General features: G+C 36.2%; 1 protein-coding gene and 1 pseudogene across 11 annotated transcripts in view; both read left to right on the forward strand.

The window, feature by feature from the left end:
• Positions 1–23,703, forward strand: part of SNAP91 (synaptosome associated protein 91) — a 174,894-nt gene that overhangs the window by 141,270 nt on the left and 9,921 nt on the right. For 7 of the 11 annotated variants that reach the window (XM_037843777.1, XM_037843781.1, XM_037843786.1 and 4 more), the window contains 8 exons: positions 319–579; positions 816–893; positions 1,051–1,122; positions 1,537–1,620; positions 2,751–2,834; positions 9,724–9,858; positions 11,489–11,638; positions 23,654–23,684. In XM_037843777.1, coding sequence (XP_037699705.1) covers positions 319–579; positions 816–893; positions 1,051–1,122; positions 1,537–1,620; positions 2,751–2,834; positions 9,724–9,858; positions 11,489–11,638; positions 23,654–23,684 — 895 coding nt within the window. The remainder of the gene's footprint in view (positions 1–318; positions 580–815; positions 894–1,050; positions 1,123–1,536; positions 1,621–2,750; positions 2,835–9,723; positions 9,859–11,488; positions 11,639–23,653; positions 23,685–23,703) is intronic. The other 4 variants (XM_037843783.1, XM_037843784.1, XM_037843787.1 and 1 more) reach the window with 2 other exon arrangements.
• LOC119539910 lies at positions 14,044–14,617 on the forward strand (annotated as a pseudogene).

Here is a 23,703-nt window from a genome sequence, read left to right on the forward strand (position 1 = left end):
ATTTTTAAAAGCTACCAAATTGGCCAGGTTAAGGATTTAAAGAATAACAATCTCTGATCCTAGACTATAGGCTAATCTTAAAATAATCTGAAGTCTTTCAGTTTCCTAACTTGTAGTACCTACGAATTTTCTTTTATTCTTTAGAAAAACATCCTAAGCACTGACCCCTGCTAATAGGATCGTAGTTAAATCCAAGCAGCCTAATGCCTAGCTAGAGTGTAGATATCTGTGTAAGGTATCTCTTACCCTTAGTTATTATGACTGTCTTGCCTCTTTCCTTACTGACGCTATATGTGTCTCCACTTTCCTTTCCAAAAGACCCCTTTGCCCCATCTGAAGGTAGTGCAGAGGCTGCACCTGAGCTGGACCTCTTTGCAATGAAGCCACCTGAGACCAGTGTTCCTGTAGTTACCCCTACTGCTAGCGCAGCCCCTCCGGTTCCCGCAACTGCTCCTTCTCCTGCTCCCGCCGTTGCAGCTACCAGCACTGCCACTACCGCTGCTGCCGCTGCCACCACCACTGCCACCACCTCCGCCACCACAACCACCGCCGCTCCTCCTGCTCTAGATATCTTTGGTGGTAATTTTTTGTTGTTGTTTAACTCTTTCCATCTGGTGGATTGAATTCTGGCACTTCAGATATACAGCATACACAACTGTTACTGCATGAGTATTGTGTAATTAAATGGTTCTCTAGAAACCATTTGCTGCTTAATTCAGAATTCTCCAGAACTGCTAATTGAAAGTGCTAAACAGCAATGCTGTTTCCAGCTTGTTTGTCAAATGGAGTAAAGGCATGTGTGTTTTTGGTCTTAGATTTATTTGAGTCTGCTCCTGAAGTCACTGCAGCGCCTAAACCAGATGCTGCCCCTAGCATAGACCTGTTTGGTACAGGTAAAATGAAAGCAACCATTCTTTCATTGTAGCTTTCTTACATGTTTTCATAATTAAGCTCTTTGTACTCACCCGTGATAATGCATTTGTTAGATTTTTTACTTTGATTTCAGCTTTCTTACTTCTGCTTACTTCTGATTTGTTTCACTTTTGGAAGATGCTTTCTCCTCTCCGCCACAAGGGGCCTCTCCCGTGCCTGAGAGCTCTCTCACTGCTGACCTCTTATCCGGTGAGTGCTTTTGCCAAGGCCAAGCCTTGAGCAATGATTTGTGGGGGTTATGTGTGAACCCCTCACTTCCACCCATATGGAAACGCATAAACATATGCATGCTTGTCTTGAGTTCTCTTAAACTCAAAATTCATTTTTAAAAATCTCATTCTTTGGTCCACCCACAACTGATGAGGGTCAATATTTCCAATCTAAGGCTGATAAAAAAAGAGTAAACTTCTTTTTCATACTAAAACCTCTTCTGGAAAGTTTGTCGTATTTTAAAATGCATTTGCTTTTCCTTAACTGTTATGGCCATCTGCAATCTTACTTCCTGGAATTAAACATGAAATTTCACAGTGCGGTTTGTTAAGCCTCATGGTTTCATTTTCTTTCGGGTGACGTTCAACTTTTCCTCTCTCTGCTTCACTGCAGTGGATACGTTTGCAGCACCATCTCCAGCAGCCACTGCCTCTCCGGCAAAGGTGGATTCTTCAGGTGTGATAGATCTTTTTGGGGGTGCGTATCTCTCCTCCTTCACCACTTAAGGATTGTTTTTTCCTAAGAACAGTTTTTAGATCTTCTGTTTCATCATTTTCATCTCTTAATTGTAAACTTAAGTTTTTAAGATTTTTCCATTTCATTGTCATCACCATCTTCATCCTCCTCAGCTCATTGTAATTTTCTATAAATGGTCTAACAAAACTACATTAGTCTTTCTGTTTTCAGCCTTCTGTTCATCCTGGAGTAGAATCACCTAATAGGAATTTCTTTCCACTGTTTTCCTTCATGGTCCTGGTCTGCTGACTAAATGAACGTTTCTAAATTCTTAAAATCGATGTAAACATTTACTAGATAATTCAGAACTGGAAAGAAGCCATTTGTTTATGTCATACCTTATTCTGTAAGATTTACCTGTTTACTTGTTTAGTGTTTTAAAATCCTTCTAGAGGCTCGGAAGATGTTTCACTGACTTAAATGTATTCTCTCTTATTTTTATGTTATCTGAAGTTAGGAAAATATACTAAATTAATTCTTGGAACTACTTATTTGGATGTTACGACTAATGTCTTCTGTTAACAGTAAATTTAAAGAGAGAAGTACAGATCTGAAGTGATTTCTTCATGAATATCCATAAATGTGTATGACTTTGGGCTAAAATACTATCCTTAGCAAGTTAAACCCAAATTTAGTGTCTCCTGTACATTGAAGCATCATGTTATACACCATGGGGAGGTGCAAGATGTCATTGTCTCTGATGCTTGGGAACTTAAAACTTGTGGCGAATAAACACTGAACCTCAATATATAGGTACAAGTAGGGCTGCTGCTGCTGCTTGAATTAAGTTCATTATTTTTCTTACCAAGTTTATAAAACCTTGATCTATTTTGATGGATGACAGGATTTAGTCCAGAAGTTTTATTTAAAAAATAAAAATTCTCTCACTCTTACAAAAAGGTATTAATTCTTAAATATTTTAAAACTCATTTTTGAGACAGTAAACTGGTCAATCATTTCACGTATCCACAAGAGACAAGTTCATTGCAAACTGTCATATCTATGCATTTCCCTGCATAACACTTAAATTACTTACTGTATTTACTATTTACACCCTCTTACTTTTTTGCTGCATAACGGATAATCGATAGATGCATTTGGAAGTAGTCCTTCTGAACCCCAACCTGCACCTCAGCCTGCTTCTAATTCCTCAGCATCGGCAGACCTACTAGCTGGTAATTAACTAAAGAAAAATAAAACGGTATTTTGTAGAAATTAAGTTTGAATATATTTAAATAAGTAACAGATGTTACGTAAATTACAAGGTGCATGTTTTCTTACCCTTTAGTAATATGAAATTGAAAAACAAGATGTTTTATTGTAGATGGTTGATTATTTCTCAGGATTTTACAAAAATAGTCTTGAAATCATAGTGTATACAAGTGTCACTCCCATGGCTTCTTGATGCTACTAATATGCCTCCCTTTTAGTTAGCACACTTCTTGTTGTTAACTTAAAAGGTAATATCATTATATAGTAATTTTGTATTGCATATGCCCTCTATCTTTTTTTAGGAATTTGGGGGGAAATGTACCTGATGCTTGACAACTGGTTCACACACTAGGGGAAACTGCTATAGATTTCTACCATTGGGTTGAAGCAGCTGCTACATATGCCACTTTTAAAACGGGTTGATAATTTTTCTATCTGAAAACCCAAGGTGATCCCAGTTGAGCTGGGCCATAGAATGAATAGATTGGCAGGATAGTATAGATAGAATAAAAAAGCAATATTTCAAGGACTCAAAGGTAGTAAAAGCCAAATACTGATCTTCCTTGGGGGCAAGGCAATGTGTGCTTAGGGATATCCAGACCTAGAAATTATTCTTATTTTTCCAGGGAAAGCATTTGCCAGTTGTAAGAGCACTGTGGTGAGTTTCAGATTTAGAATACCCATCAAACTGACATATACCATTGGCTTACCCAACTCTGAACTTAGTTAGAAGAGTACATAACAAGGAGCATAGCAGTAGTGTCACAGAGCCCTTGGACACTCAAATGCAGCTTCTCATGTCCCCAGTCACCACAAGGGATGCATTTCAGTCATGAGGTTGACAAGGAGTTGATGAGAGTGCAAGTCACATCAGCACAGGGAAGCCACCATGTCTGGGGTTTCTCAGCTTAAATACCCTGCTATCCATGTAACCCTCGTTAATGTAAGTGACTAGCTCTCATTTTTGTAGTGTAGCTGTTTTCCATAAATTGCAAGTTGTACAATGAGCAATCCTATAGGCTAAGGAGATTCATTCATGGATCGATAATGAGTAATGGCAGACCCTGAAGAACCCCCCATCAACCTTCAGAGTTGTTGGAAGTTTGACTTAAGGTCAAGTCTTTCCTCATGAATTCAGAAGGGGGTATCACAGCCCAGGTGTTAACCTTTCCTTTTATCACTAATTCAGACCAGTTATTTAACAGTCTTTCTCAGCAGCAATAGTATTCTCTTGTGTCTTTCCCATCCTCCCCACCCTACCATGGTCTAACATAACTGTCCAGTTTGCTGAATCTGCTTTACACCATTGACTGCCAACTCGTATTTTCCTGACCAGTGAAGAACCAGGGCCGTTACTGCGGACTTCTGAAACTACAAATATGATAAGAGGCAGTGGCACCTCTTATAGCTGGTTACTTGGGGAAAAACTGCTGGCTTGCCTGGCTTTTCTCTTGTTCATATCAGCTGCAAATTGGCCACAGAAACTTTCAAACTCTTACCACACCAATAAGCTCAAATCAGATTTTCAAAGTTAGGCAATAAGATTTTACCAGGCTACCAATAATAACATAGTTTTAAATAGCTGTTTGGGGAAAATGATCTTGTCAATTTAAAAATGAGATTACTGATTACAACCCTTTGCTTCAAAGTTATAATTAAGGTTGAAATGGCACATGAAATAAAATGTTCTAGCTTTTTACAGAATTCTAAGAAGTCTGTCATTCTCTCTGGGATACCGTCTCCCCTGCCTGCATCCCAAAGTGAGATTCAAAGCCTACCAGATAGGGAGCCTGGCAAAGCGGTCAGCCGCTGTTGACCACTTCTAGTGCCACAAAGCTATATTGTCTTCTCCAGCATCCTCAGTCCATTGTGGTGTCTCCATGTCCTCCAGGGCTGGAACCTGAGTACAGAATTGTGTGTCCAAAAGAGCCCAGGGCACTAATAACTGGAGCAGAACCTAGGGGGAAAAAAATGGAAGTTTCCAGTTAGAAGTCAGTGATAGAGCCAAGAGAAAGTATCTAAAACACATCTGGAATAAGCAGAAAGTGTTTTCTGGCCTACTGTGAAGTACAACTAGTACCTGAGCCTCACTTTCTCAGCTTGGTGATTGGACAGATCTGGCTAATTTAAAAGGGGGAGATGTACAGAAAGATACAAGTTAGGTCATTTCACTGGAAGGGAGCTTAAATTATTCAATTGTGTTGTCTGTTCTGAAATCTTAGTAAAATTAGTTGGAAAGGGGAGAAAATAGTAAAGAAAGCAACAATGTCATTTATGTAGGTTTTATTTTCTAAACTTTTCCCACTTATTCTACTGCATCTTCTTGAGACTTTCAGTGAAGGGAAAAGTTGTATTTTATATACACTTTCTTTTTTCTCTTTTTTTTCTATTTAAATAAGTAAATACTTAATGAAAATAGGTGTAAATGGGTTTTAATGTGTAGTTTATTTTCAAAACAATTCCTATAATATATTTTGTATGTATGTGAATATCTGATTTACTTGGCATGAGGCCAACTATTCTTTCATCTTATATCATGATGTAAGAAAATTTAAATTATTTCTGATTCTCTTGGTCTTATTTGGTCCATTTTCTCATACTGCCCTCTGGTTTGCATATAGAACATTTCTCATATTTGTTTATGTAACAAAGCACCAGGAAGCCATGTTCTTTCTGAAAAATTAATTATATTAATATAATTCTATGAACTAGGAGTAATTTTCTTAGCAAAAGTTTTTAAACTAATAATTTTATACAATATAAAATCAAGTTACATGTATATGTATAATCTAGCTGAATACTTAAATACAGTTGACTATTTCAGAGTTTTTACATTGTCCATACTTTTCTTAAGGGAATCATTTTTTTTTTACATTTTTTTATTGTGAAATATATATACAGAAAAGTGATAACTTTCAAAGTACAATTTAATAAGTAGCTATAGAGCAACTTTCAAAGAGTGTTATGGGTTACAGTTCCAACGTTTCAGTTATATCCTTCTAGAAAGGTCTGCAGAGAACCAATTCTACCTATTCAGAGAGTAGGTGGAGGGGTGGTAAACAGCCTGAAAAATGTCAGACAAAAGGCTCTGAGGCTTATTCCTAGTCTTCAATATTTCAGGTTGAGATTAGTGATTGTAATGTATTAGCAACTGATTTTACACTAAGAAAAATTGAAATGATACCATCTTTAGGATAATGGAGCAAATGTAAGTGTAGAAGGAGTATGTGTGGGAGTGTATTTATCTACCAACAGTTTTTAAAACTTGACTCTTCTAACCCAAATGATATAACTGATATGTAGACTATGACTGTCAGTTTTGAAATGTAAGTGTGTAGGCTGTTCCCTCATAAGACTAATTATCTATAATAAAAAGCAGTGTGTCTATAGATGGGTAAGTACTTGAATATGATTGGCAATTCATTTAAAGTGTAAGATAGTTCAAATGTGCCTTCAGGACAACCAGAAGTCTACTGATTATCATGTTATTTTCAATTCTGTAGAAAACCTTTCTTAATATAATTTAGAAACATAAGAAAAATCAGTGGTCTGGGGTTTTTTTGTTACTTACCTTTGTCCAGGGCTCCTGGAATTTTCACTTACTTAGCAGGAGTTCCCAAAACTCTTCATTAGTGTCAATAAGTTTCCTGTTTAGTTCATCATAGCAATAGATGTGTTTTTCTTTAAGATTATCAGATGGTTATTTTGTGTCACTTTATAGTTTTTATTAGTCTAGGTTTGTGTGGGTACCTACTCCATAAGAACAAAGTATAGCGGGGAAAAGTCATCTTGCCAGGTCTCTTTCAAGTTGATAAACCTTTAAAGGGAACAGCTCTGGCATTACTCCTGGCTGTGGGGAAGAGGCTGTGTAGTATAGTTGTGAAGAACCTGGGCTCAGTGGAATCCTGGCTCAGCCATTTGCCATCACTGAGACATTGAACAAATTATTTAACCTGTCTGGCCCTCAGTTTCCTCATCTGTGAAACCTTATGGGGTTGTTGAGGGGATTAAATGAGCTAATGTATGTTTTAGGTTGAACCATATAAAGTTTTTGTAGATCCAAAATAGTCAAAGATTAACAATGCATATAGTTTATGTTTCATCCTAATTAAATGCTTAAACAGTGCCTGGCACTTGGTAAGCCCTATCTCAGTGTTGGCTTTACCTTTCACTTTGTTTTCAGTGAAGTATTATTTATTCACCTGTGGATGTGCTCTACTTATCTTACCCTGAGGTGAAACTGAGTAGCATAAAGCAGGTGAGCCCTGTACAAGTCTGTACATGCACACTTTTTCTTCTTCCTGCTACTGAATCTTGGTTAGGTGTTTTGACTTCTCTGTGTCACTTCCTCCAACCATGGAATGGTAGGATTGAATCAGATTATCCTTAAGGACATTTCCAGCATGATATTCTGTGGTTCTAGAATACATTATTTTCTCCTTGGGCAAGTTTCAAAAACCAAGAATCAAGTGCAGTTGTCTCCACATTCACCTGTAATAAAGAAAACCACAGCATATAACAATTGCTTGAATTAACCACAGCCATATTCTGAATTGAGGTATGGGGTAAAGTTTTTAAGTCAGCATTATCACAATCATCAGTCTTCACTCTCTCAAACCAACACAGTCTCATTCACAAAAATAAATACTGTTGGCACATCTTTGCTTAATAATAATATTTGTTTTCAAGGTCTAGAAAATGTCTTTTCTGAAATAAAGAAAGTTACATGATGTTTATGTCATTCAAATTCTAAAATCATTTAAAATTGCCATTATGAACTTTAAAAACAATGTCTTCTAATAAATAACATTTTTCCAAATTGTAATATTTTCACAGATATACAAGGATAGCTTAAATCCATGCTGTTGTCACTTTCCAGGAATAAAATGACTTGAACATCATTGCCTGCTTTAGAAAATAATACCTGGATAATTTCAGTGGGAGTCAATTTCAAAATTATAAATTGGGTTTATGGAATGTAAGCTTAAGAATGTTTTTAAAGCAGTCTTTATATTTTTGTAAGCAGTTTGTGAAGGGGAGAAGATGTCCCTAAATTTGAAAGGAAAGTATACCCAAACTAAATATGAGAAAGACTTCTGGTAATAATAAATCATTTGATAATAGAACATCATTTAGTGTCGTATTAAGAAGTCATTTCCTTCATAGGTTACATATTTTTGTACAGAAGCAATACAGACTGACCTTGACTTCTTCTGTCTGTTGATTTCTCAGTGAAATGATTTGCTTCTAGCCTTCAAAGGATAAATATTTAATTTGAAGTTTTATTATAGTAGATCTTTCATTTGTTATAGTCAGAATTGTCCTTCATTCAGTGAACCTTAGTTCAGTGGTTTAGGCACTGTCTTAGTTTGCCAGGGCTGCTGTAAAAAAGTACCACATACTAGTTGGCTTCAACAACAGAAATATGTTATCTTACAGTTCTGGAGGCTACAAGTCTAAAAACAATGGGGGCAGGATGACACGTCTTCTTAAAAGGAGAATCCGTTCCACGCCTCTCCCCTGGCTGCTGGTGGGGGCTGGCAATCCATGGCAGCCCTTGGCTTTTGGCAGACTAACTCACTTTCTGCCTCTGTACACAGCTGTCTCTTTTTCTGTCTCTCCATTGGTGTCCAAATTCCTTCTCCTTATAGGAACACCGGTCATTTGGAATAGTGCCCTAATCCAGTTTGGCCTCATTAGAATGAATAACATCTCCAAAGATCCTATTTACAAACAAGTTTACATTTGCAGACCAGAAGTTAGGACTTGAAGCTGCTTTTTAGAGGACACAATTCAGATTGTAGCAGGTACTGTGCTAAATATTAATGGAAGAGATAAGTAAAGAAGACATAGTTCTGACTCCAAAAAGCCATCACTGGGGGAGATAAAGAAGTATGTTGGGAGTTGCTTGGAGAGGATAGGTGCTGAGGATACAGAGGCAGGTACAGAACGCATCTTGTGCGTGCTGTGGGGGTGTGTGGGGGTTGTGAATGACAGCAGTGGGTGGCAGCCTGGGGACAAGGGAGGTGTCTGATGTACTGCAAAGGGTGGGCTACAGCTGGAGCCTAGTTTTTGTGGGGTTTTTTTGGGGGGGGCAGGTGCCAGTGGGCAGAGACAGAAGGACTTGAAGGCTACTCAAAGCAATTTGCATTATATAAATCTGAAAGTTATGGGAAGTCAATGAAGGATTTTAGAGAAATCACTTTGTCAACATTTTTCACTCAAAAAAGTCTCGCTGGCTATGCTGCAGAGATTAGATTGGGCGAGGTCACACTAAAGGCAGGAAACCTCCCTGGGTGACTGTTTATGTGATCCTGGCAATGGTGTTAGTGGTGTACCAGGTGGGGGATAATGGCAGTGGGCCTAGAATATGTATGAAAGATATTAAGCAGGATTTGATGGTGGAATGTGTGCATATGTTTCTGAAGTGTATTTTATTGTTATACCAAGCCAATATGTGCAACTAAGCATTTTCTAGCTACTTAGTATTGTGATTTAAAGAAGCGAAATTTAAACATTGAGAAAATAATTTTCTGCATTTTAATCCTAGCAATACCTTCTTAGCTTTATGTACTATATCATAATAATAGATTTGGTTGCTCCACGTTCTCATAATAATTATTGTGTGCTATCTTATTTCTAATTAACTTAATTAAATCTTTCATTATAGCATGACAGATAGCAAGATACTTGAAAAACTTCTTAGAAAACTAACTTCCCAAGTTTCATTAACTTATCTACATGCATTCAATTCCTTTTGGGTTTTCTGTAACATCTTCTGACTCTATTTACTAGCTTTACTCTTTAGTTGTTTCTGCTTATATTTTTCTGAAACTTTTTTTTTTTTTTCAGGATTTGGGGGTTCTTTCATGGCTCCTTCTCCATCACCAGTGACTCCAGCTCAGAATAACCTGCTACAGCCCAATTTTGAGGCAGCTTTTGGAACAACGCCATCAACTTCTAGCAGCAGCTCATTTGATCCATCCGGTGAGATAGCACTTTTCATTCTTTTTATTCATTATGATAAAAAAAAAAATACACCACTTAAAGATAGTGAGTTATCAGGAAATGTACAACATTGAGGGATAACCTGATGTTAAAACTTTTGAATAAATCTCTCATTCTGAAACAAACAATATTTTATATTTTGGTAACTTTATGAATAACCTACAATCCCTTTCTGTGCTTATGTTTTTTAATTTTTAGCAGAAATCTAACTTAACATGCACATCATCTGTTTGCATAAGCTTACATGCACATGGCTTAGAGATGGTTAAGGAAAAATAAGTACTTTCTACTAAATCTTTGTGCAATATCTGAATTTTTAGAAACTCCCACTTTTGTTGCTTATACCCCTCTGAAGCTTGCATGGCTCTCAGTTTTATGAAGTTGAGACACAAATAGTGTTCTTTGCCTGCCTTAACCTTTCATCACTGCTGTCATTTTGTTTGTATTCTCTTCCGTTCTCCTCTTCCCATGCTGGGTCCTTACTACTACAAATTTTCAATTGGTGAGTTTTTGGCAATTAATGTGTTTCAGAAACACCCTAAATATATTCCCTGCCTGACAATTTGGGTTGCTTCCTATTGCCAGTGCCTAGTTGAATGTTGTCCTTCCTCAATTTAAAATTATTGTATGATAGTATTTGTGGTATATATGCATATTTTTATCAATTTAACAACCATAAAATTTTGACATAATTGCATAAGATATTTGCAGTGTCTTAGGTAAATCATGTGTGCCTAAATTTTGAATGGTGTTTCTGTATTTTAGGATCTGGACTTTAATAAGTGATGATTTGTTGTATGGTTATCAGGAACCATCAGTGATGGCATTGGATTCCTAATACTTAAAATAATGTTTCTTTAAATAAGCCCTTAAAGTTAGAACCAAAAGTACTCTGATATAATGAGAGAAAAAAAATTCTTCCTTCTAAAATATAGTCAGTTGTTTTTCAGGTACTTATTACTAGGTACTGACCATTAGATCAGGTTTTATTCTGACACTAATTTCATAGAAAACTAGCAGAAAATTTTAAGAATTTTTTAAAATAAGTATCATGGGGTTTCAGAGTGAATCATTTAGGCTTTGCTATAAATCATCACCCTTTTGATTAAAAAGTTTTTAGTGATTGTTTTTAATAAGAATTACAATGTCTACTATTTGCCTATATAGGGGCAAGCATTGTAATAAACACAGAACACGTGTTATTTAATTTGCTCTTCAAAACAAAGCCATGCATTAGTGGTACTCTCCCCATTTACAAATGATAAAACTAAAGCTCAGAGAGTAACTCTCTCAAAGTCATACAGCTAGTGAGATAGGTGGCTGAATTTCAGCCCAATTCTGACTCCAAAGTCTGTGCTCTTTCCTACATATTACACAGATTTTTTTCCCCATCTTTGTTCATGTTCATTAATATTTACATACTTTATGGATAAACATATGTAGATGTATTCTTGGTGTTATAGTGATGAAAAGTATGAATTACATGCCTTCTTTTATAAAATCGTGTATTCCTTTGTTTCCATAATATTTCAAAAGAAAATTTCACTTAAATTTTTCACACAGTCTTTTGCTTTTCAATCATTCTAAACCTGGTCCATTTGATTTCCAGTGTTTGATGGTCTAGGAGATCTTCTGATGCCAACCATGGCACCCACTGGGCAGCCTGCACCCTTGTCAGTGATACCACCCAGCCCCGCAATGGCAGCCAGCAAAGCCCTTGGGAGTGACCTTGATTCATCTCTTGCCAGCTTAGTAGGCAGTGAGTAATATTGTTTTCTTTAACTGAAATATATGTGAATGTTTTCTTTATCTTTTCATATGTTTTATTTCTGGATTCAGAAACATGGGCCTTATGGGTAATTATATCAAGGAGTGAATAGAAGTTCTTAGTGCTTTACTCATTGTAGTTCCTTGGAAGATAAATAGCCCCTATGCCATGGTATTACAAGCATAATCCATGCCATTTTTAATCTGTTGCCAAAGGGATAACAAGGGAGCATATATGAATATGAAATCAAGTGCGTTAAGTGTCATAAATATTTAATTTTTTGTTCTATTTGGAAATAAGAACATAGAGTGACATATGAAATGTGATAGGTTTACTAATTCAGTATTCAAGTGTTTCTGTTATTCATTCAACAAATATTTATTGAGTACCAGGCACTCTTTTTTAGGCTCTAAAGATAAATTGATGAATAAAACAAATAAAAATTCCTGTTCTTATAAAGCTAGAGAAGGACTGAGACAAACATTAAAAATGAAAGAAAGAAAGAAAGAAAGAGAGAAAAGAAAGAAATTCTGTAGAACATTAGGTCATAACAGCCATGGGATAAAAACAGAAGAGGAAAGGGGGTGTTGGGAGTGCTGGGGGGGTGGGAGTTAAAGTAGGCCTGATGGAGAAGACAAAATTTGAGCAAAATATGAAAGTAGAGGAGTGGACCGTGTGGATATTTGGGGAGAAACTTTGCAGACAAAAGAAACAGCCAGAGCAAAGGCACTGGGGCAAAATATTGTCTGGCATGTTCAAGGAACATCAGGGAGACTAGTGGTAGAAATGAGTAAATGAAGGGTAGAGTCTAGGAGATGAGGGCAGAGAGTTAGGGGGTGCAACAGAAATGTAGGACCTTGTAGGCTATTATAAATATTGGCCTTCGCTTTTAACTGTGAATTTGTTTTTCTATTAAGGGGAATGGGTTTAGCACTCCAGATATCTTTCATTTTACTCAAGGCTACATATAAAGTTGCAACAGGTCATTCATTGGTAGAGACATCGTTTCCTACCCGTTTTCCTATGGTCATCCATGAAAAGGCTTTCATGAGACCTACAGAGAGTTTGTTTGAATGCTCCTCCTACTGTAAAAGTTTATCTCACTGATAGTCTGTGGTGGTGATTGCCTGTGGCAGACATTATGATGTACTGCCAGATTCCCTCAGAAATAGGTACTTATACCTCCAGCTGCTGAGAATGCTAACAGCAGACAGTCCTCAGACGCCAACGCCCTTTGAGAATTGTCCCAGCTGAAGAAAGTAGCCTCATTGAAGGTCACGCTACCTTCCCAGAGCAGCAGATATCCAATGACTGAATGATGCAGGCGAGTGTAAAGGCTTGGAACTATTGCCTGACTCAGGACGGCTCTAAAGGATGAACCCATCTTCAAAACTCCTATAGGAGAGACTGACTTAGAAATAAAAGAGCAAGGAGAATGGCCAATTCTCTCACCAACAAACCACCATTTAACTGATGAAATTTCATTTTTTTAAAACCGTGTAAAGTCTCTGAAAACTGTCAGAGGGAATACAGAAACTGGAGAAACACTCATTCTAGAAAATCTACTAAGTTTCAATAAGAATAGTGAGAGGCAATAAAGGAGGAATAGAGGGAAAAAAGAAAAGGACATGAGACACATAGAAAACAAAAATAAAAATAACAGATGTAAATGCAGTAGTATCAATAATAACATGAAATATGAATGGATTAAAGAATCCAGTCAAAAGGCAGATTGCCAGATTGTTTTACAAAAACAAAATCCAACTACGTGGGGTCAACAGGAGTTAGACTTTATATGCAAAGATATAAATTGGTTGAAAGTAAATTGGGAAAAGGAGTACCATGCAAACAGAAACCATAAGAGAGCTGGAGAGGCTATACTAATAGCACACAACATGAGCCATAAGAAAAAAGTGATATTAGAGATAATGAGGGACATTTCAAAATGATAATGGATGTGATGTCACACCATCAGGAAAACATAACAATTACAATATGTATGCATCTAACAACAGACCTCCAAAATAAATGAAGCAAACTTGACAGAATGGAGGAAGAAATGGACATTTCAGCAACATTAGTTGACAACTTTACTACCCCAGTTTCAAGAATAGATAAAAACAACTGGGCAGGAGCTCAGAAAGGAAACACAAGACTTGAAAAACACTGTAAATTAACAAAATCTTAACGGTCATTTATAGACACTCCACCCAACAGCAGCAGAATACACATTTTTCTCATGTGCACAAGGAACACTCCCCAGGACAGATGATACGCTAGGCTGTAAAACAAGTCTCGATAAAGTTAAATAAATAGAAATCATGCAAACTATGTTCTTTGACCACAATATAATTAAATTAGAAATCAACAACAGAAAACTCGGCATTTGGTTGTGTGTTCGCACGTGGGTTCAATATGCGTATCGAGAAGTGTTATTTCTGTTCTGGGCCAATCTATCCCGGCCACGGCATGATGTTCGTCCGCAATGATTGTAAGGTGTTCAGATTCTGTAAATCCAAATGTCATAAAAATTTTAAAAAGAAGTGTAATCCTCACAAGGTCAGGTGGACTAAAGCATTCCGGAAGGCAGCTGGTAAAGAGCTTACAGTGGATAATTCATTTGAATTTGAAAAACGTAGAAATGAACCTCTCAAGTACCAGTGAGAGCTATGGAATAAAACTATTGATGCAATGAAGAGAGACGAAGAAATTAAACAGAAACGCCAAGCTATATTTATAATGAACAGGTTAAAGAAAAATAAAGAACTAGAGAAGGTTCAGGACATCAAAGAGGTCAAGCAAAACATCCATCTTATCCGGGCTCCTCTTGCAGGCAAAGGAAAGCAGCTGGAAGAAAAAATGGTACTGCAATTACAACAGGATGTGGACATGGAAGATATTTCTTAGAAACCTTCTGTCTATAACCATTTCTATATGTGCTTTTGAAAATCTCTTCCTGAGACTTGGAACTTGTAAACTATTGATGTATTTTTTTCGTGATGTCACTCAAATGAAAGGTAATTAAAAATACATTTCTCCTACATTGCTATCTATAAAACATCAGATGTTATGGATGGTAGATTGTATCTCAACTTTAAACCTTCACTGATAAGTTGTACTATGTAAATCATGAAAATTCTGTTTTAAGTATAGAAGTGAATTGTGGGCATAAAATGGTCATGTCATTTGGATAATGGCTCTAGGCAGCTTTTACGTAATAAGTAATGACAAAATTCATGGCTAATGATACATAAAATAAAACTTTCTTTGCAGTAAGATATTCCCTTTATTAATACTATAGAAGGGGGGCTCAATAAGGAACTAACAATCTGTGTGAAGATTGACCTCAAGTGATACTTTTATTTTAAGATTTCCTGTTTTGGTTTTATTAGCATCTTCTATGAGCATTTTGGCCCCCGGAGATTGAGGCCTAATTATGTTGGATTGTTCTGACCTGATTTAAGTGTTCTGCTAGCCAGTTGTGGATGTTATGGGTGAGAGCTGAATAATCTTTTCTTGAAATGGCTCTAAACTCTATTAATTTCCACGAACTTGAGATTCCTGGTGGGACAAGCTTTATTTTTCTAGCTTGGCACTAATTTAGAAGCAGAGGAATCCCAGTGCCTTTTAAAATTTGTTGTGTTGTTTTCTTTACAAAAGCTCTTGTTGTTTTTGGAAAATAGACCTTATGGGTAGAGTGTTGGTTCATTATTTGCATATGAAATAAAATCATTTCTAAAGTTAAAAAAAAAAAAAGAAATCAACAGAAGGAAAGTTAGTATTTCACAAATATGTGGAATTAACACAATCATAAATAACCAATGAGTCAAAGAAAAAAATCACAAGAGGTTTTAGAAGGGATCTTGAGATGATTGAAAATGAAACACAACATGTCAGAACTTATGGGATAGAGTTAGAGTGGTGCTTATAGGGAGATTTATAGCTTTTAAATGCCAATATTAGAATAGAAGAAGGATGTCAAATCAATAACCTAGCCTAATAAGAAACCAGAAAAAGAAGAGCAAACACAGGTCCAAAATAACAGAAGAAAGGAAATAATAAAAATGAAAGTGAAAATAAAGGAAAAAGAGACAGGATAAACATTAGAGAAAATCAACAAAAAGGTGATTCTTTGAAAAGATCAACAGATTGACAAAAAGTTTAGCTAGACTAACCAAGAAAAAAAGACAGAATACTCAAATTATCAGAATCAGGAATGAAAGAGGGGACATCACAACCAAACTTACAGAAAAGAAAAAGGATTTTAAGAGAATATTATCAACAACTGTATGACAGCAAATTAGATAACTTAGATGAAATGGAAAAATTCCTAGAAAGACACAAACTACAAAAACTGCCTCAAGAAGAAATAGGAAATCTGAATGGACTTATAACAAATAAAGAGATTGAACTAGTCATTTCAAAACTTCCCACAAAGAAAAGCCCAGGCCCAGACAGCTTAATTGGTGAAATCTACCAAACATTTAAAGAAGAATTAATAACAATCCTTCACAAACTCTTCCAAAAAAAAATAGAAGAGAAGGGAATACTTCCTTCTCATTCTGTGAGGCCAGTGTTACCCTAATACCAAAACCTTAAAAAGACACCACAAAGGAAAAACACAACTGACCAATGTCCCTTAGGAATATCAATGCAAAAAAAATCCTACCAACAAAATGCTAGCAGACTAAATCTAGCAGCTTTTTAAAAAACAGTTACAGTGACACAGCATGATACAGTGAGATTTATCCCAGGAATGCAGGTTGGTTTAACATTCAAAAATCAATCATTATAATGTACCATATTAATAGAATAGAGGACAAAACCATATGTTTCTCTCAATAGATTTAGAAAAAGCATTGAAAAAATCTTAGTTTTCCAGAGCTACTGTTACAAATACCACACAATGGATTGTTTAAACAACAAGAATTTATTGACTCATGATTTTGGAGGCTAGAAGTCCAAAATCAAGGCATTGGCAAGGCTGTGGTTTCTCCCTGAAGACTGTAGCATTCTGGTTCTGCCTTGCTGCAGTTCTTGGGTTTCCTTGGACTGCATCTCTGCCTCCCATCACATAGCAATCTCTCTCTCCTTGTGTGTGCTCTTTCAGGTTCCACTGGCTTCTGTCTCCTCTGACTGGTCTGAATTTCCTCTTAAGAAGGCTTCCAGTCATATAGATTAAGGCTCACTCTCATTCTCTTTGGCCACATCTAAATAGGATCTTAGAAGATCCTATTCACGAAGGAGTCCACACCTTAAATGATAATACATCTTCAAAGTGTCCTGTTTAAAAATGAGTTCACGTCCACAGGTATGTGGATTAAGATTAAGAACATGTATTGGGGGTACGTAATTCAATCTGCCAGATAATCCAACACTCTTTCTTGATAAAAACACTCACCAAACTAGGATAGAAGGGAAATTCCTCAACCTGATAAAGGACATCTACAAAAAACCCACAGCTAGCATCATACTTAATGGTGAAAAACTGAAAGCTTTTCCCTTAAGAAGAGGAACAAGAAAAGGATGCCCTCTCTTGCCATTTCTTAGCAAAACTGAACTGGAGGTTCTGGCCAGGGCAATTAGGGAAAAAAAGAGAAAAGAACAGATGAGAAGAGGAAGGGGGAAAAAACAAAGAGAAATAAAAGACATCCAGAATGGAAAGGAGAAAAAAAAAAACTCTCTACATTTCCCAATAACATGATCTAACATAATCTTGCATATAGAAAATCTAAGCAATCCACACACACACACACAAACAAAAATAACTGTAAGAGCTAATGAACAAGTTAAGCAAGTTTGCAGATACAAGATCAATGTACAAAAATCAGTTGTATTTCTATACACTAGCAATAAACAATCCAACAATGAGGTTAAGAAAACTGTTCCATTTACAATAGCATCTAGAGAATGTTAAAAAACAAGTTTAACAAAAGAAATGCAATACTGTACACTGAAAGCTACAAAAAAATCATTGAAAAGAATCTAAAAACACAACTAAAAAATGAAAAGATGTCTCATGTTCATGGATAGGAAGAATTGATACTGTTAAGATGGCAATACCTCCCAAAATGGTCTACACATACAGAACAATCCCTATCAAAATTCCACCTGCATTTTGGAGAGAAATACAAGGGACCTAGAATAACCAAAACAATCTTGAAAAAGAACAAATTTCGTAGACACACACTTCCCAATTACAAAACTTACCACAAAGCTATAGTAATCAAGACTGTTGTCTCTAATAAGGGTTTAGCATCCAGAATATATAAAGAACTCTTACAACTCAAGATTAAAAGACAAGTAAATAATCCAATTTTTATATGGGTAAAGTACTTGTATAGATATTTCTCTAAAGAAGACATTCAAATGACCAATAAACACATAAAAAGTTGCTCAACATCATTAGTCATTAGGTAAATGGAAATCAAAACCACAATTAGATACCACTTCACATCCATTTGAGATGGCTATAATAAAAAAAAGGGACAATAACAAGTGTGGCAAGGATATGGAGAAATTGGAATCCTCATACATTTCTGGTGGGAATGTAAAATAGTGCAGCACTTTGAAAACAGTTTAACAGTTCTTCAAAAAAGTAAACACAGAGTTACCATAAGATCCTGTAATTGCACTCATAGGTAAATTCCCAAGAGAATCCAAAACCTATGTTTCCATTAAAAATTTGTACACAAATGTTCATAGCAGCATTATTCATAAAAACAAAAATGTGGAAACACCCAAATGTCCATCACCTGATGAATGGATAAACAAAATGTGGTATTATCCATAAAATAGAGTATTATTCAGCCATAAAAAGTAGTGAAATAATGATACATGCTATAACATGGATGAACCTTGGAAAGATTAGGCTAAATGAAAGAAGCTAGGCACAAAAGGCCGGTATTGTGTGATTACATTTATATAAAATGTCTGGAATAGGCAAATCCATAGAGACAAAAAGTAGATTAGTGGTTGCCAGGAACTGGTGGGGTGGAGGGAATGCAGAATGTCTGCTAAGGGATATAGAGATTCCATTTGGAATAGTGAAAATGTTTTGGAATTAGATTTTGTGAATATACTAAAAAACCCTGAATTGTATACTATAAAAGGGTGAATTTCATATTATGTGAATTATGCTTCAATTAAAGAAAACCCACCCCTCTGTATACCCATTATAATGACTAATATTAATTCTTTAAAAAACTAACCATACCAAGTACTGACAAGGATGTGGAACAACTGGAACTCTCGTATATTGTTGATGGAAATACAAAATTGTAGAGTCATTTTGGAAAACAGTTTAGCAGTTTCTTATAGTTAAATTACACTTATTTTATAACTCATTAATCCCACTCAGCTGTTCACCTTAGAGAAATGAAAACTTATGCTCACACAAAAACCTGTTCATGAGACTCTATAGCAATATTTTTCAAAAATGCCAGAAACAACTGAAATGTCTTCCAATGGGTGAATGTATAAATAAATTATGATAAACCCATTCAATGGCTTTACCTTAGGAATAAAAGAGAATGAGCTACTGATACACAAAACAGCATAGGTGACTCTCACATGCATTGTGCTAAATGAAAGAAACCAGACTCAAAAGAATATATACTGTATGATTCCATGTATATGACATTCTTGCAAAGGCAAAACTATAGGGACGAAGAACATACCAGTATTTGCCAGGGTTAGGAGTAAGGGGAAGAGTTGACTACAAAGGGCAGCACAAGGGAATATTTTGGGGTGATGAAATTGCTATATATCCTTGTGGTGGTAGTTACATGAATATATGCATTTTTCAAAATTCATAGATTCACACACACACACACACACACACACACACACACACACACATACACATACACACTGGAAAAAACCCATTGAATTTTATCATATGTGATTTTTTTTAATTAAAATATGACAGACCTGAAAAACATTGACCACAAATTAAGTGCAATCCGTAATCCCATCTTGTTTTTTGCCAATATTGACAAACTGATACTAAAATTTATATGGAAATGCAAGGGACCCATAATAGCCAAAATATTTTGGAAAAAAGAAGAAAGTTGAAGGATTAACACTTGCCAACTTGAAAACTTACTACAAATGTACAGTAATCAGAACAGTATGGAATAGGCATATAGATAAATGGAATAAGCCATAGGGATAAATACGTAGATAAATGGAATAGAATTGAGAGTCTAGAAATAAACCTAAAAATCTATGGTTGATTCATTTTCAGCAGAGATGCCAAGAAAATACAGTAGGGAAAGAATAGTCTTTTCAACAAATATTCCTGTATGTCTACATGCAAAAAATGAAGTTGAATCCCTTCCTTACACCATACACAAAAATGAATTAAAAGGAATTATACACATAAATATAAGGCCAAAACAATAAAACTCTTAGAAGAAAACATGAGACTATATCTTCAAAAGCTCGATTAGGTAATGTTTGGTTTCTTAGATATGACACCAAAAGCACAAGCAGCAAAAGAAATAAACAGATAAACTGAACTACTTCCAATTAAAATCTTTTGTGCTACAAATGATATCATCAAAAAAGTGAATAACAACCCACAGAATGGGAGGAAATATTTGCAAATCATATCTCTGATAAGGGACTTATACACAGAATACATAAAGAACTCTTACAATTCCATAATAAAAAGACAAATAACCCAATTTAAAAATTGGCAAAGGATTTGCATAAGCATTGAATAGATGGTATTTGAAATTAGATTGAATATGTAGATTTCACATACACGTACTGATGTAGTGGTGATATTTACCACACTTTGCCAAACTTGTGCCACACCCTTTTTATTAACAAAAGAATTAGCCATCTCATCATTTGTATTAAGAAAGCAATTAGATAAATATCAGCAAATGGTCTGTTAAACTACATTAAAAGCATGTATTTCCAAAGAAGATATAAAAATGCCAGTAGTCATCAATGAAATGCAAATCAAAGCCATAGTGAGATACCCTTTCACCCCTTGGGCTATAATAATAATAAAGGGAAGGGGGAGCATAACAAGTATTAGTGAGGAAGTGGAGAAATTAGAACTCCATACATTGTTGATGAGAATATAACAGTGTGTAGCTGTTAAACAAAGTGTAAAACAATTTGGGAGTTCCTCAAAAAAGTAAAGAGTTACCATATGACCCAGCAATTCTAGACATATGGAATGGAAATCAAAGTATCTGTCCTGTCTGCACAAACATTTGTAATTCAATTTTCATAGCAGCATTATTCGTAACAGCCAATAAGTGGATACAACTCAAATGCCCATCAACAATGAACGGGTAAGCAAAACTTGGTATATTGATAAAATGGAGTAGTATTCAGGAATAAAGAGGAATGAAGTACTGATAACATGCTATAACATGGATGAACATTAAAATCATTATGCTAAGTGAAAGAAGCTAGACATAAAAGACCACATAGTGTGCATGATTCCATTTAAATGAAATATCCAGACAAGTAAATTCATGGAGACAGAAAGTAGATTAGTGGTTGCCAGGAGCTGGGGGGGAGACTGGAGGAAGAGTAGTGACTGCTAATGAGTACAGAGTTTCTTTGGGGGGTGTTGAAAATGTTCCAAAATGGATTGTGTTGTTGGTTACACAACTCTATAAATACACTGAAACAATTGAACTGTAAACTTTAAAAGGATGAATTTTATGGTATGTGATTTATATCTCAATAAAGATTGTTTGCTAATGCTCCCATTAGCAAAATACCAGAAATGGACTGGCTTTTACAAAGTGGACCTATTTGGTTACAAATTTATAGTCTGAAGGCCATGAAAAGGTCCAAATTAAGGCACAAGTATACCTTCACCAAAGGAAGGCCAATGGCATCTGGAAAACCTCTCTTAGCTGGGAAGGCACGTGGCTGGCATCTGCTGATCACGGGTTGTGTTCCAGCTCCTCTCTCAGCTCCTGTGCATTCTTGAAAATGTTGCTCTTGGGGTGTTTTGTCCTCTCTTAGCTTCTCCAGAGCAAAGTGTCAGCAAAAGTCTGCTTTCAGTGGCTGTCTCCAAAATGTCTCTGTTGGCTGTAGCACCAAGCTCCTTCTGTCTGAGCTCTTATAGGGCTCCAGTGATTTAATTAAGACCCATGCTGAATGGGCAGGGCCACACCTCCATGTAAATAATCCAGTCAAAGCTATTACCTACAGTTGGGTGGGTCACATCTCCATGGAAACAACCCAATCCAAAGGTTCCAACCTAATCAAGACTAAATATGTCTGCCCCTACAAGATTGCACCAAAGAACATGGTGGTTTGGGGGACACAATATATCCAAACTGGCGCAAAGATGTTTTAAAAAAATTTCTCAGTGTCAGCCGAGGCCTTTTCTGGGACTGCATTGCAGTCTTGCCCAATCACACTTCCTTCTCTTCCATCTATAATAAACCTCCTGCACACTAATCTCCATCTCAGAGCCTCCTCCCAGGGAACCCAGCCTGCAATACAGTCCCATCCCTCTCAGCTTGAAACATCTGAGCATTCCCATCTGCCAAAAAAATTGGAGAAGGAATTCATATAAACATGTCTGAGACATATTTCTGCTTCTTTTTGCCTTTTTACATGACCAGGCATAAATACTGGGTTTAGCTTTTTGATCATTTAATCCACATAGAATTAATTTCTGACTCTAATTGAAAAATAAATTTTAAAAATGAATTTTCTTTATCTTTTAAAAGGAAAAAATGACTAAAATTATGTGTGAACATTTCTGTATTTTGTGTTCAGTTAATTTATACCTTGTTCTATTTTACAATGCCAGTATTTGGCAAGAAAGATCAGCCTGCAACACATCAGACCTGCACCTGATGAGAGCCTTTGCACTGGCTCGTCCCTCTGCCTGGGAATTTCTTCTCCCAGGTCTTTGCTGAGTTAGGCACAGGTCTCACCTTGTCAGTGAAGCTTTCCCTGATCACCCTATTTAGTACTACAAACTGTCGCCCAACTTTCACCACACTCTTCCAGCTCCTCCTTACCCTGTTCTTCCTTTTCATTTTTCCATAGCACTGGTCACCTTCTAATAATGTATGTTATTTATCATCTTATTGTTTATCTTCTATCCCTCCTCATTAGAATGCAAGTTTCTCCAAGATAGGGAGAAACTAGAATAGTGCATGGCATATGTAGGGGTTCAATGTATATTTGCCTAAGCAATAAGTGAATTAAGATTAGAGCAGAATGATTAAACCAGTTTTGTCAGACCACCCTCACTTTCATAGATTCACCGGAAGGACTCACTGGACTCAGTATATAGTTGTACTCGCTGCTAAGATTTATTTCAGCAGTGTAATAAGGATGCACAGCCATCTCTTAAGGGAAAAAGACACAAACAGAGTCTGGAGGAATCCACATGCAGGCTTCCTTATGCTTTCCTTCTCCTGTGAGGTCATACAGAGCACACTCTTCCCTTAGCAACAAAAAGGCAGCAATGTGTGTGATGTTTCTGCCCAGGGAAGTTCTTGAAAGACTCAGGGCCCAGGGTTTTTATTAAGCACTGGTCATATAGGGACCCTCAACTTGACATGTCCCAAAATTCCAGACTCCCACAAGGAAAGCAGGTATTGGACAGTAACCACATTGTTTGTTTGCACAGTTTTGGCACCTTTATCATTTAGTGTAAGTTTTATATCAGTATACAGAACTGTTTAGCAGCCAAGCTTCCAGAACCAGCCAGGAGCCGCCCTTGCAAGCAGACCTTTCTAAGTTAGCAGTCTCAGACCTGCTATATTGACTCTTTTCTGCCACCAGTTGGCACTAAAATGTGATCCTAAAATCAAGTAAAAGAAAGGTTTAAATTTGTGTGATGTTTCCTAGTATAGTTTCTTTTTTGTATACATGAATGCAGTCACACCTACACCAAAAATGCACTTTTCTAAACCTGAGAGTCTTTGATATTGCAAATGTCAAACCATATCATTTAAGCTGAGTATAGAGGTTTAAATTCTTCTTTCTTTTATCCATTTATAGATCTTGGAATTTCTGGTACCACATCAAAAAAGTAAGTGATCTGAAATTAT

The sequence above is a fragment of the Choloepus didactylus genome, chromosome 7, assembly GCF_015220235.1.
Source record: "Choloepus didactylus isolate mChoDid1 chromosome 7, mChoDid1.pri, whole genome shotgun sequence".
NCBI lineage: Eukaryota > Metazoa > Chordata > Mammalia > Pilosa > Megalonychidae > Choloepus > Choloepus didactylus.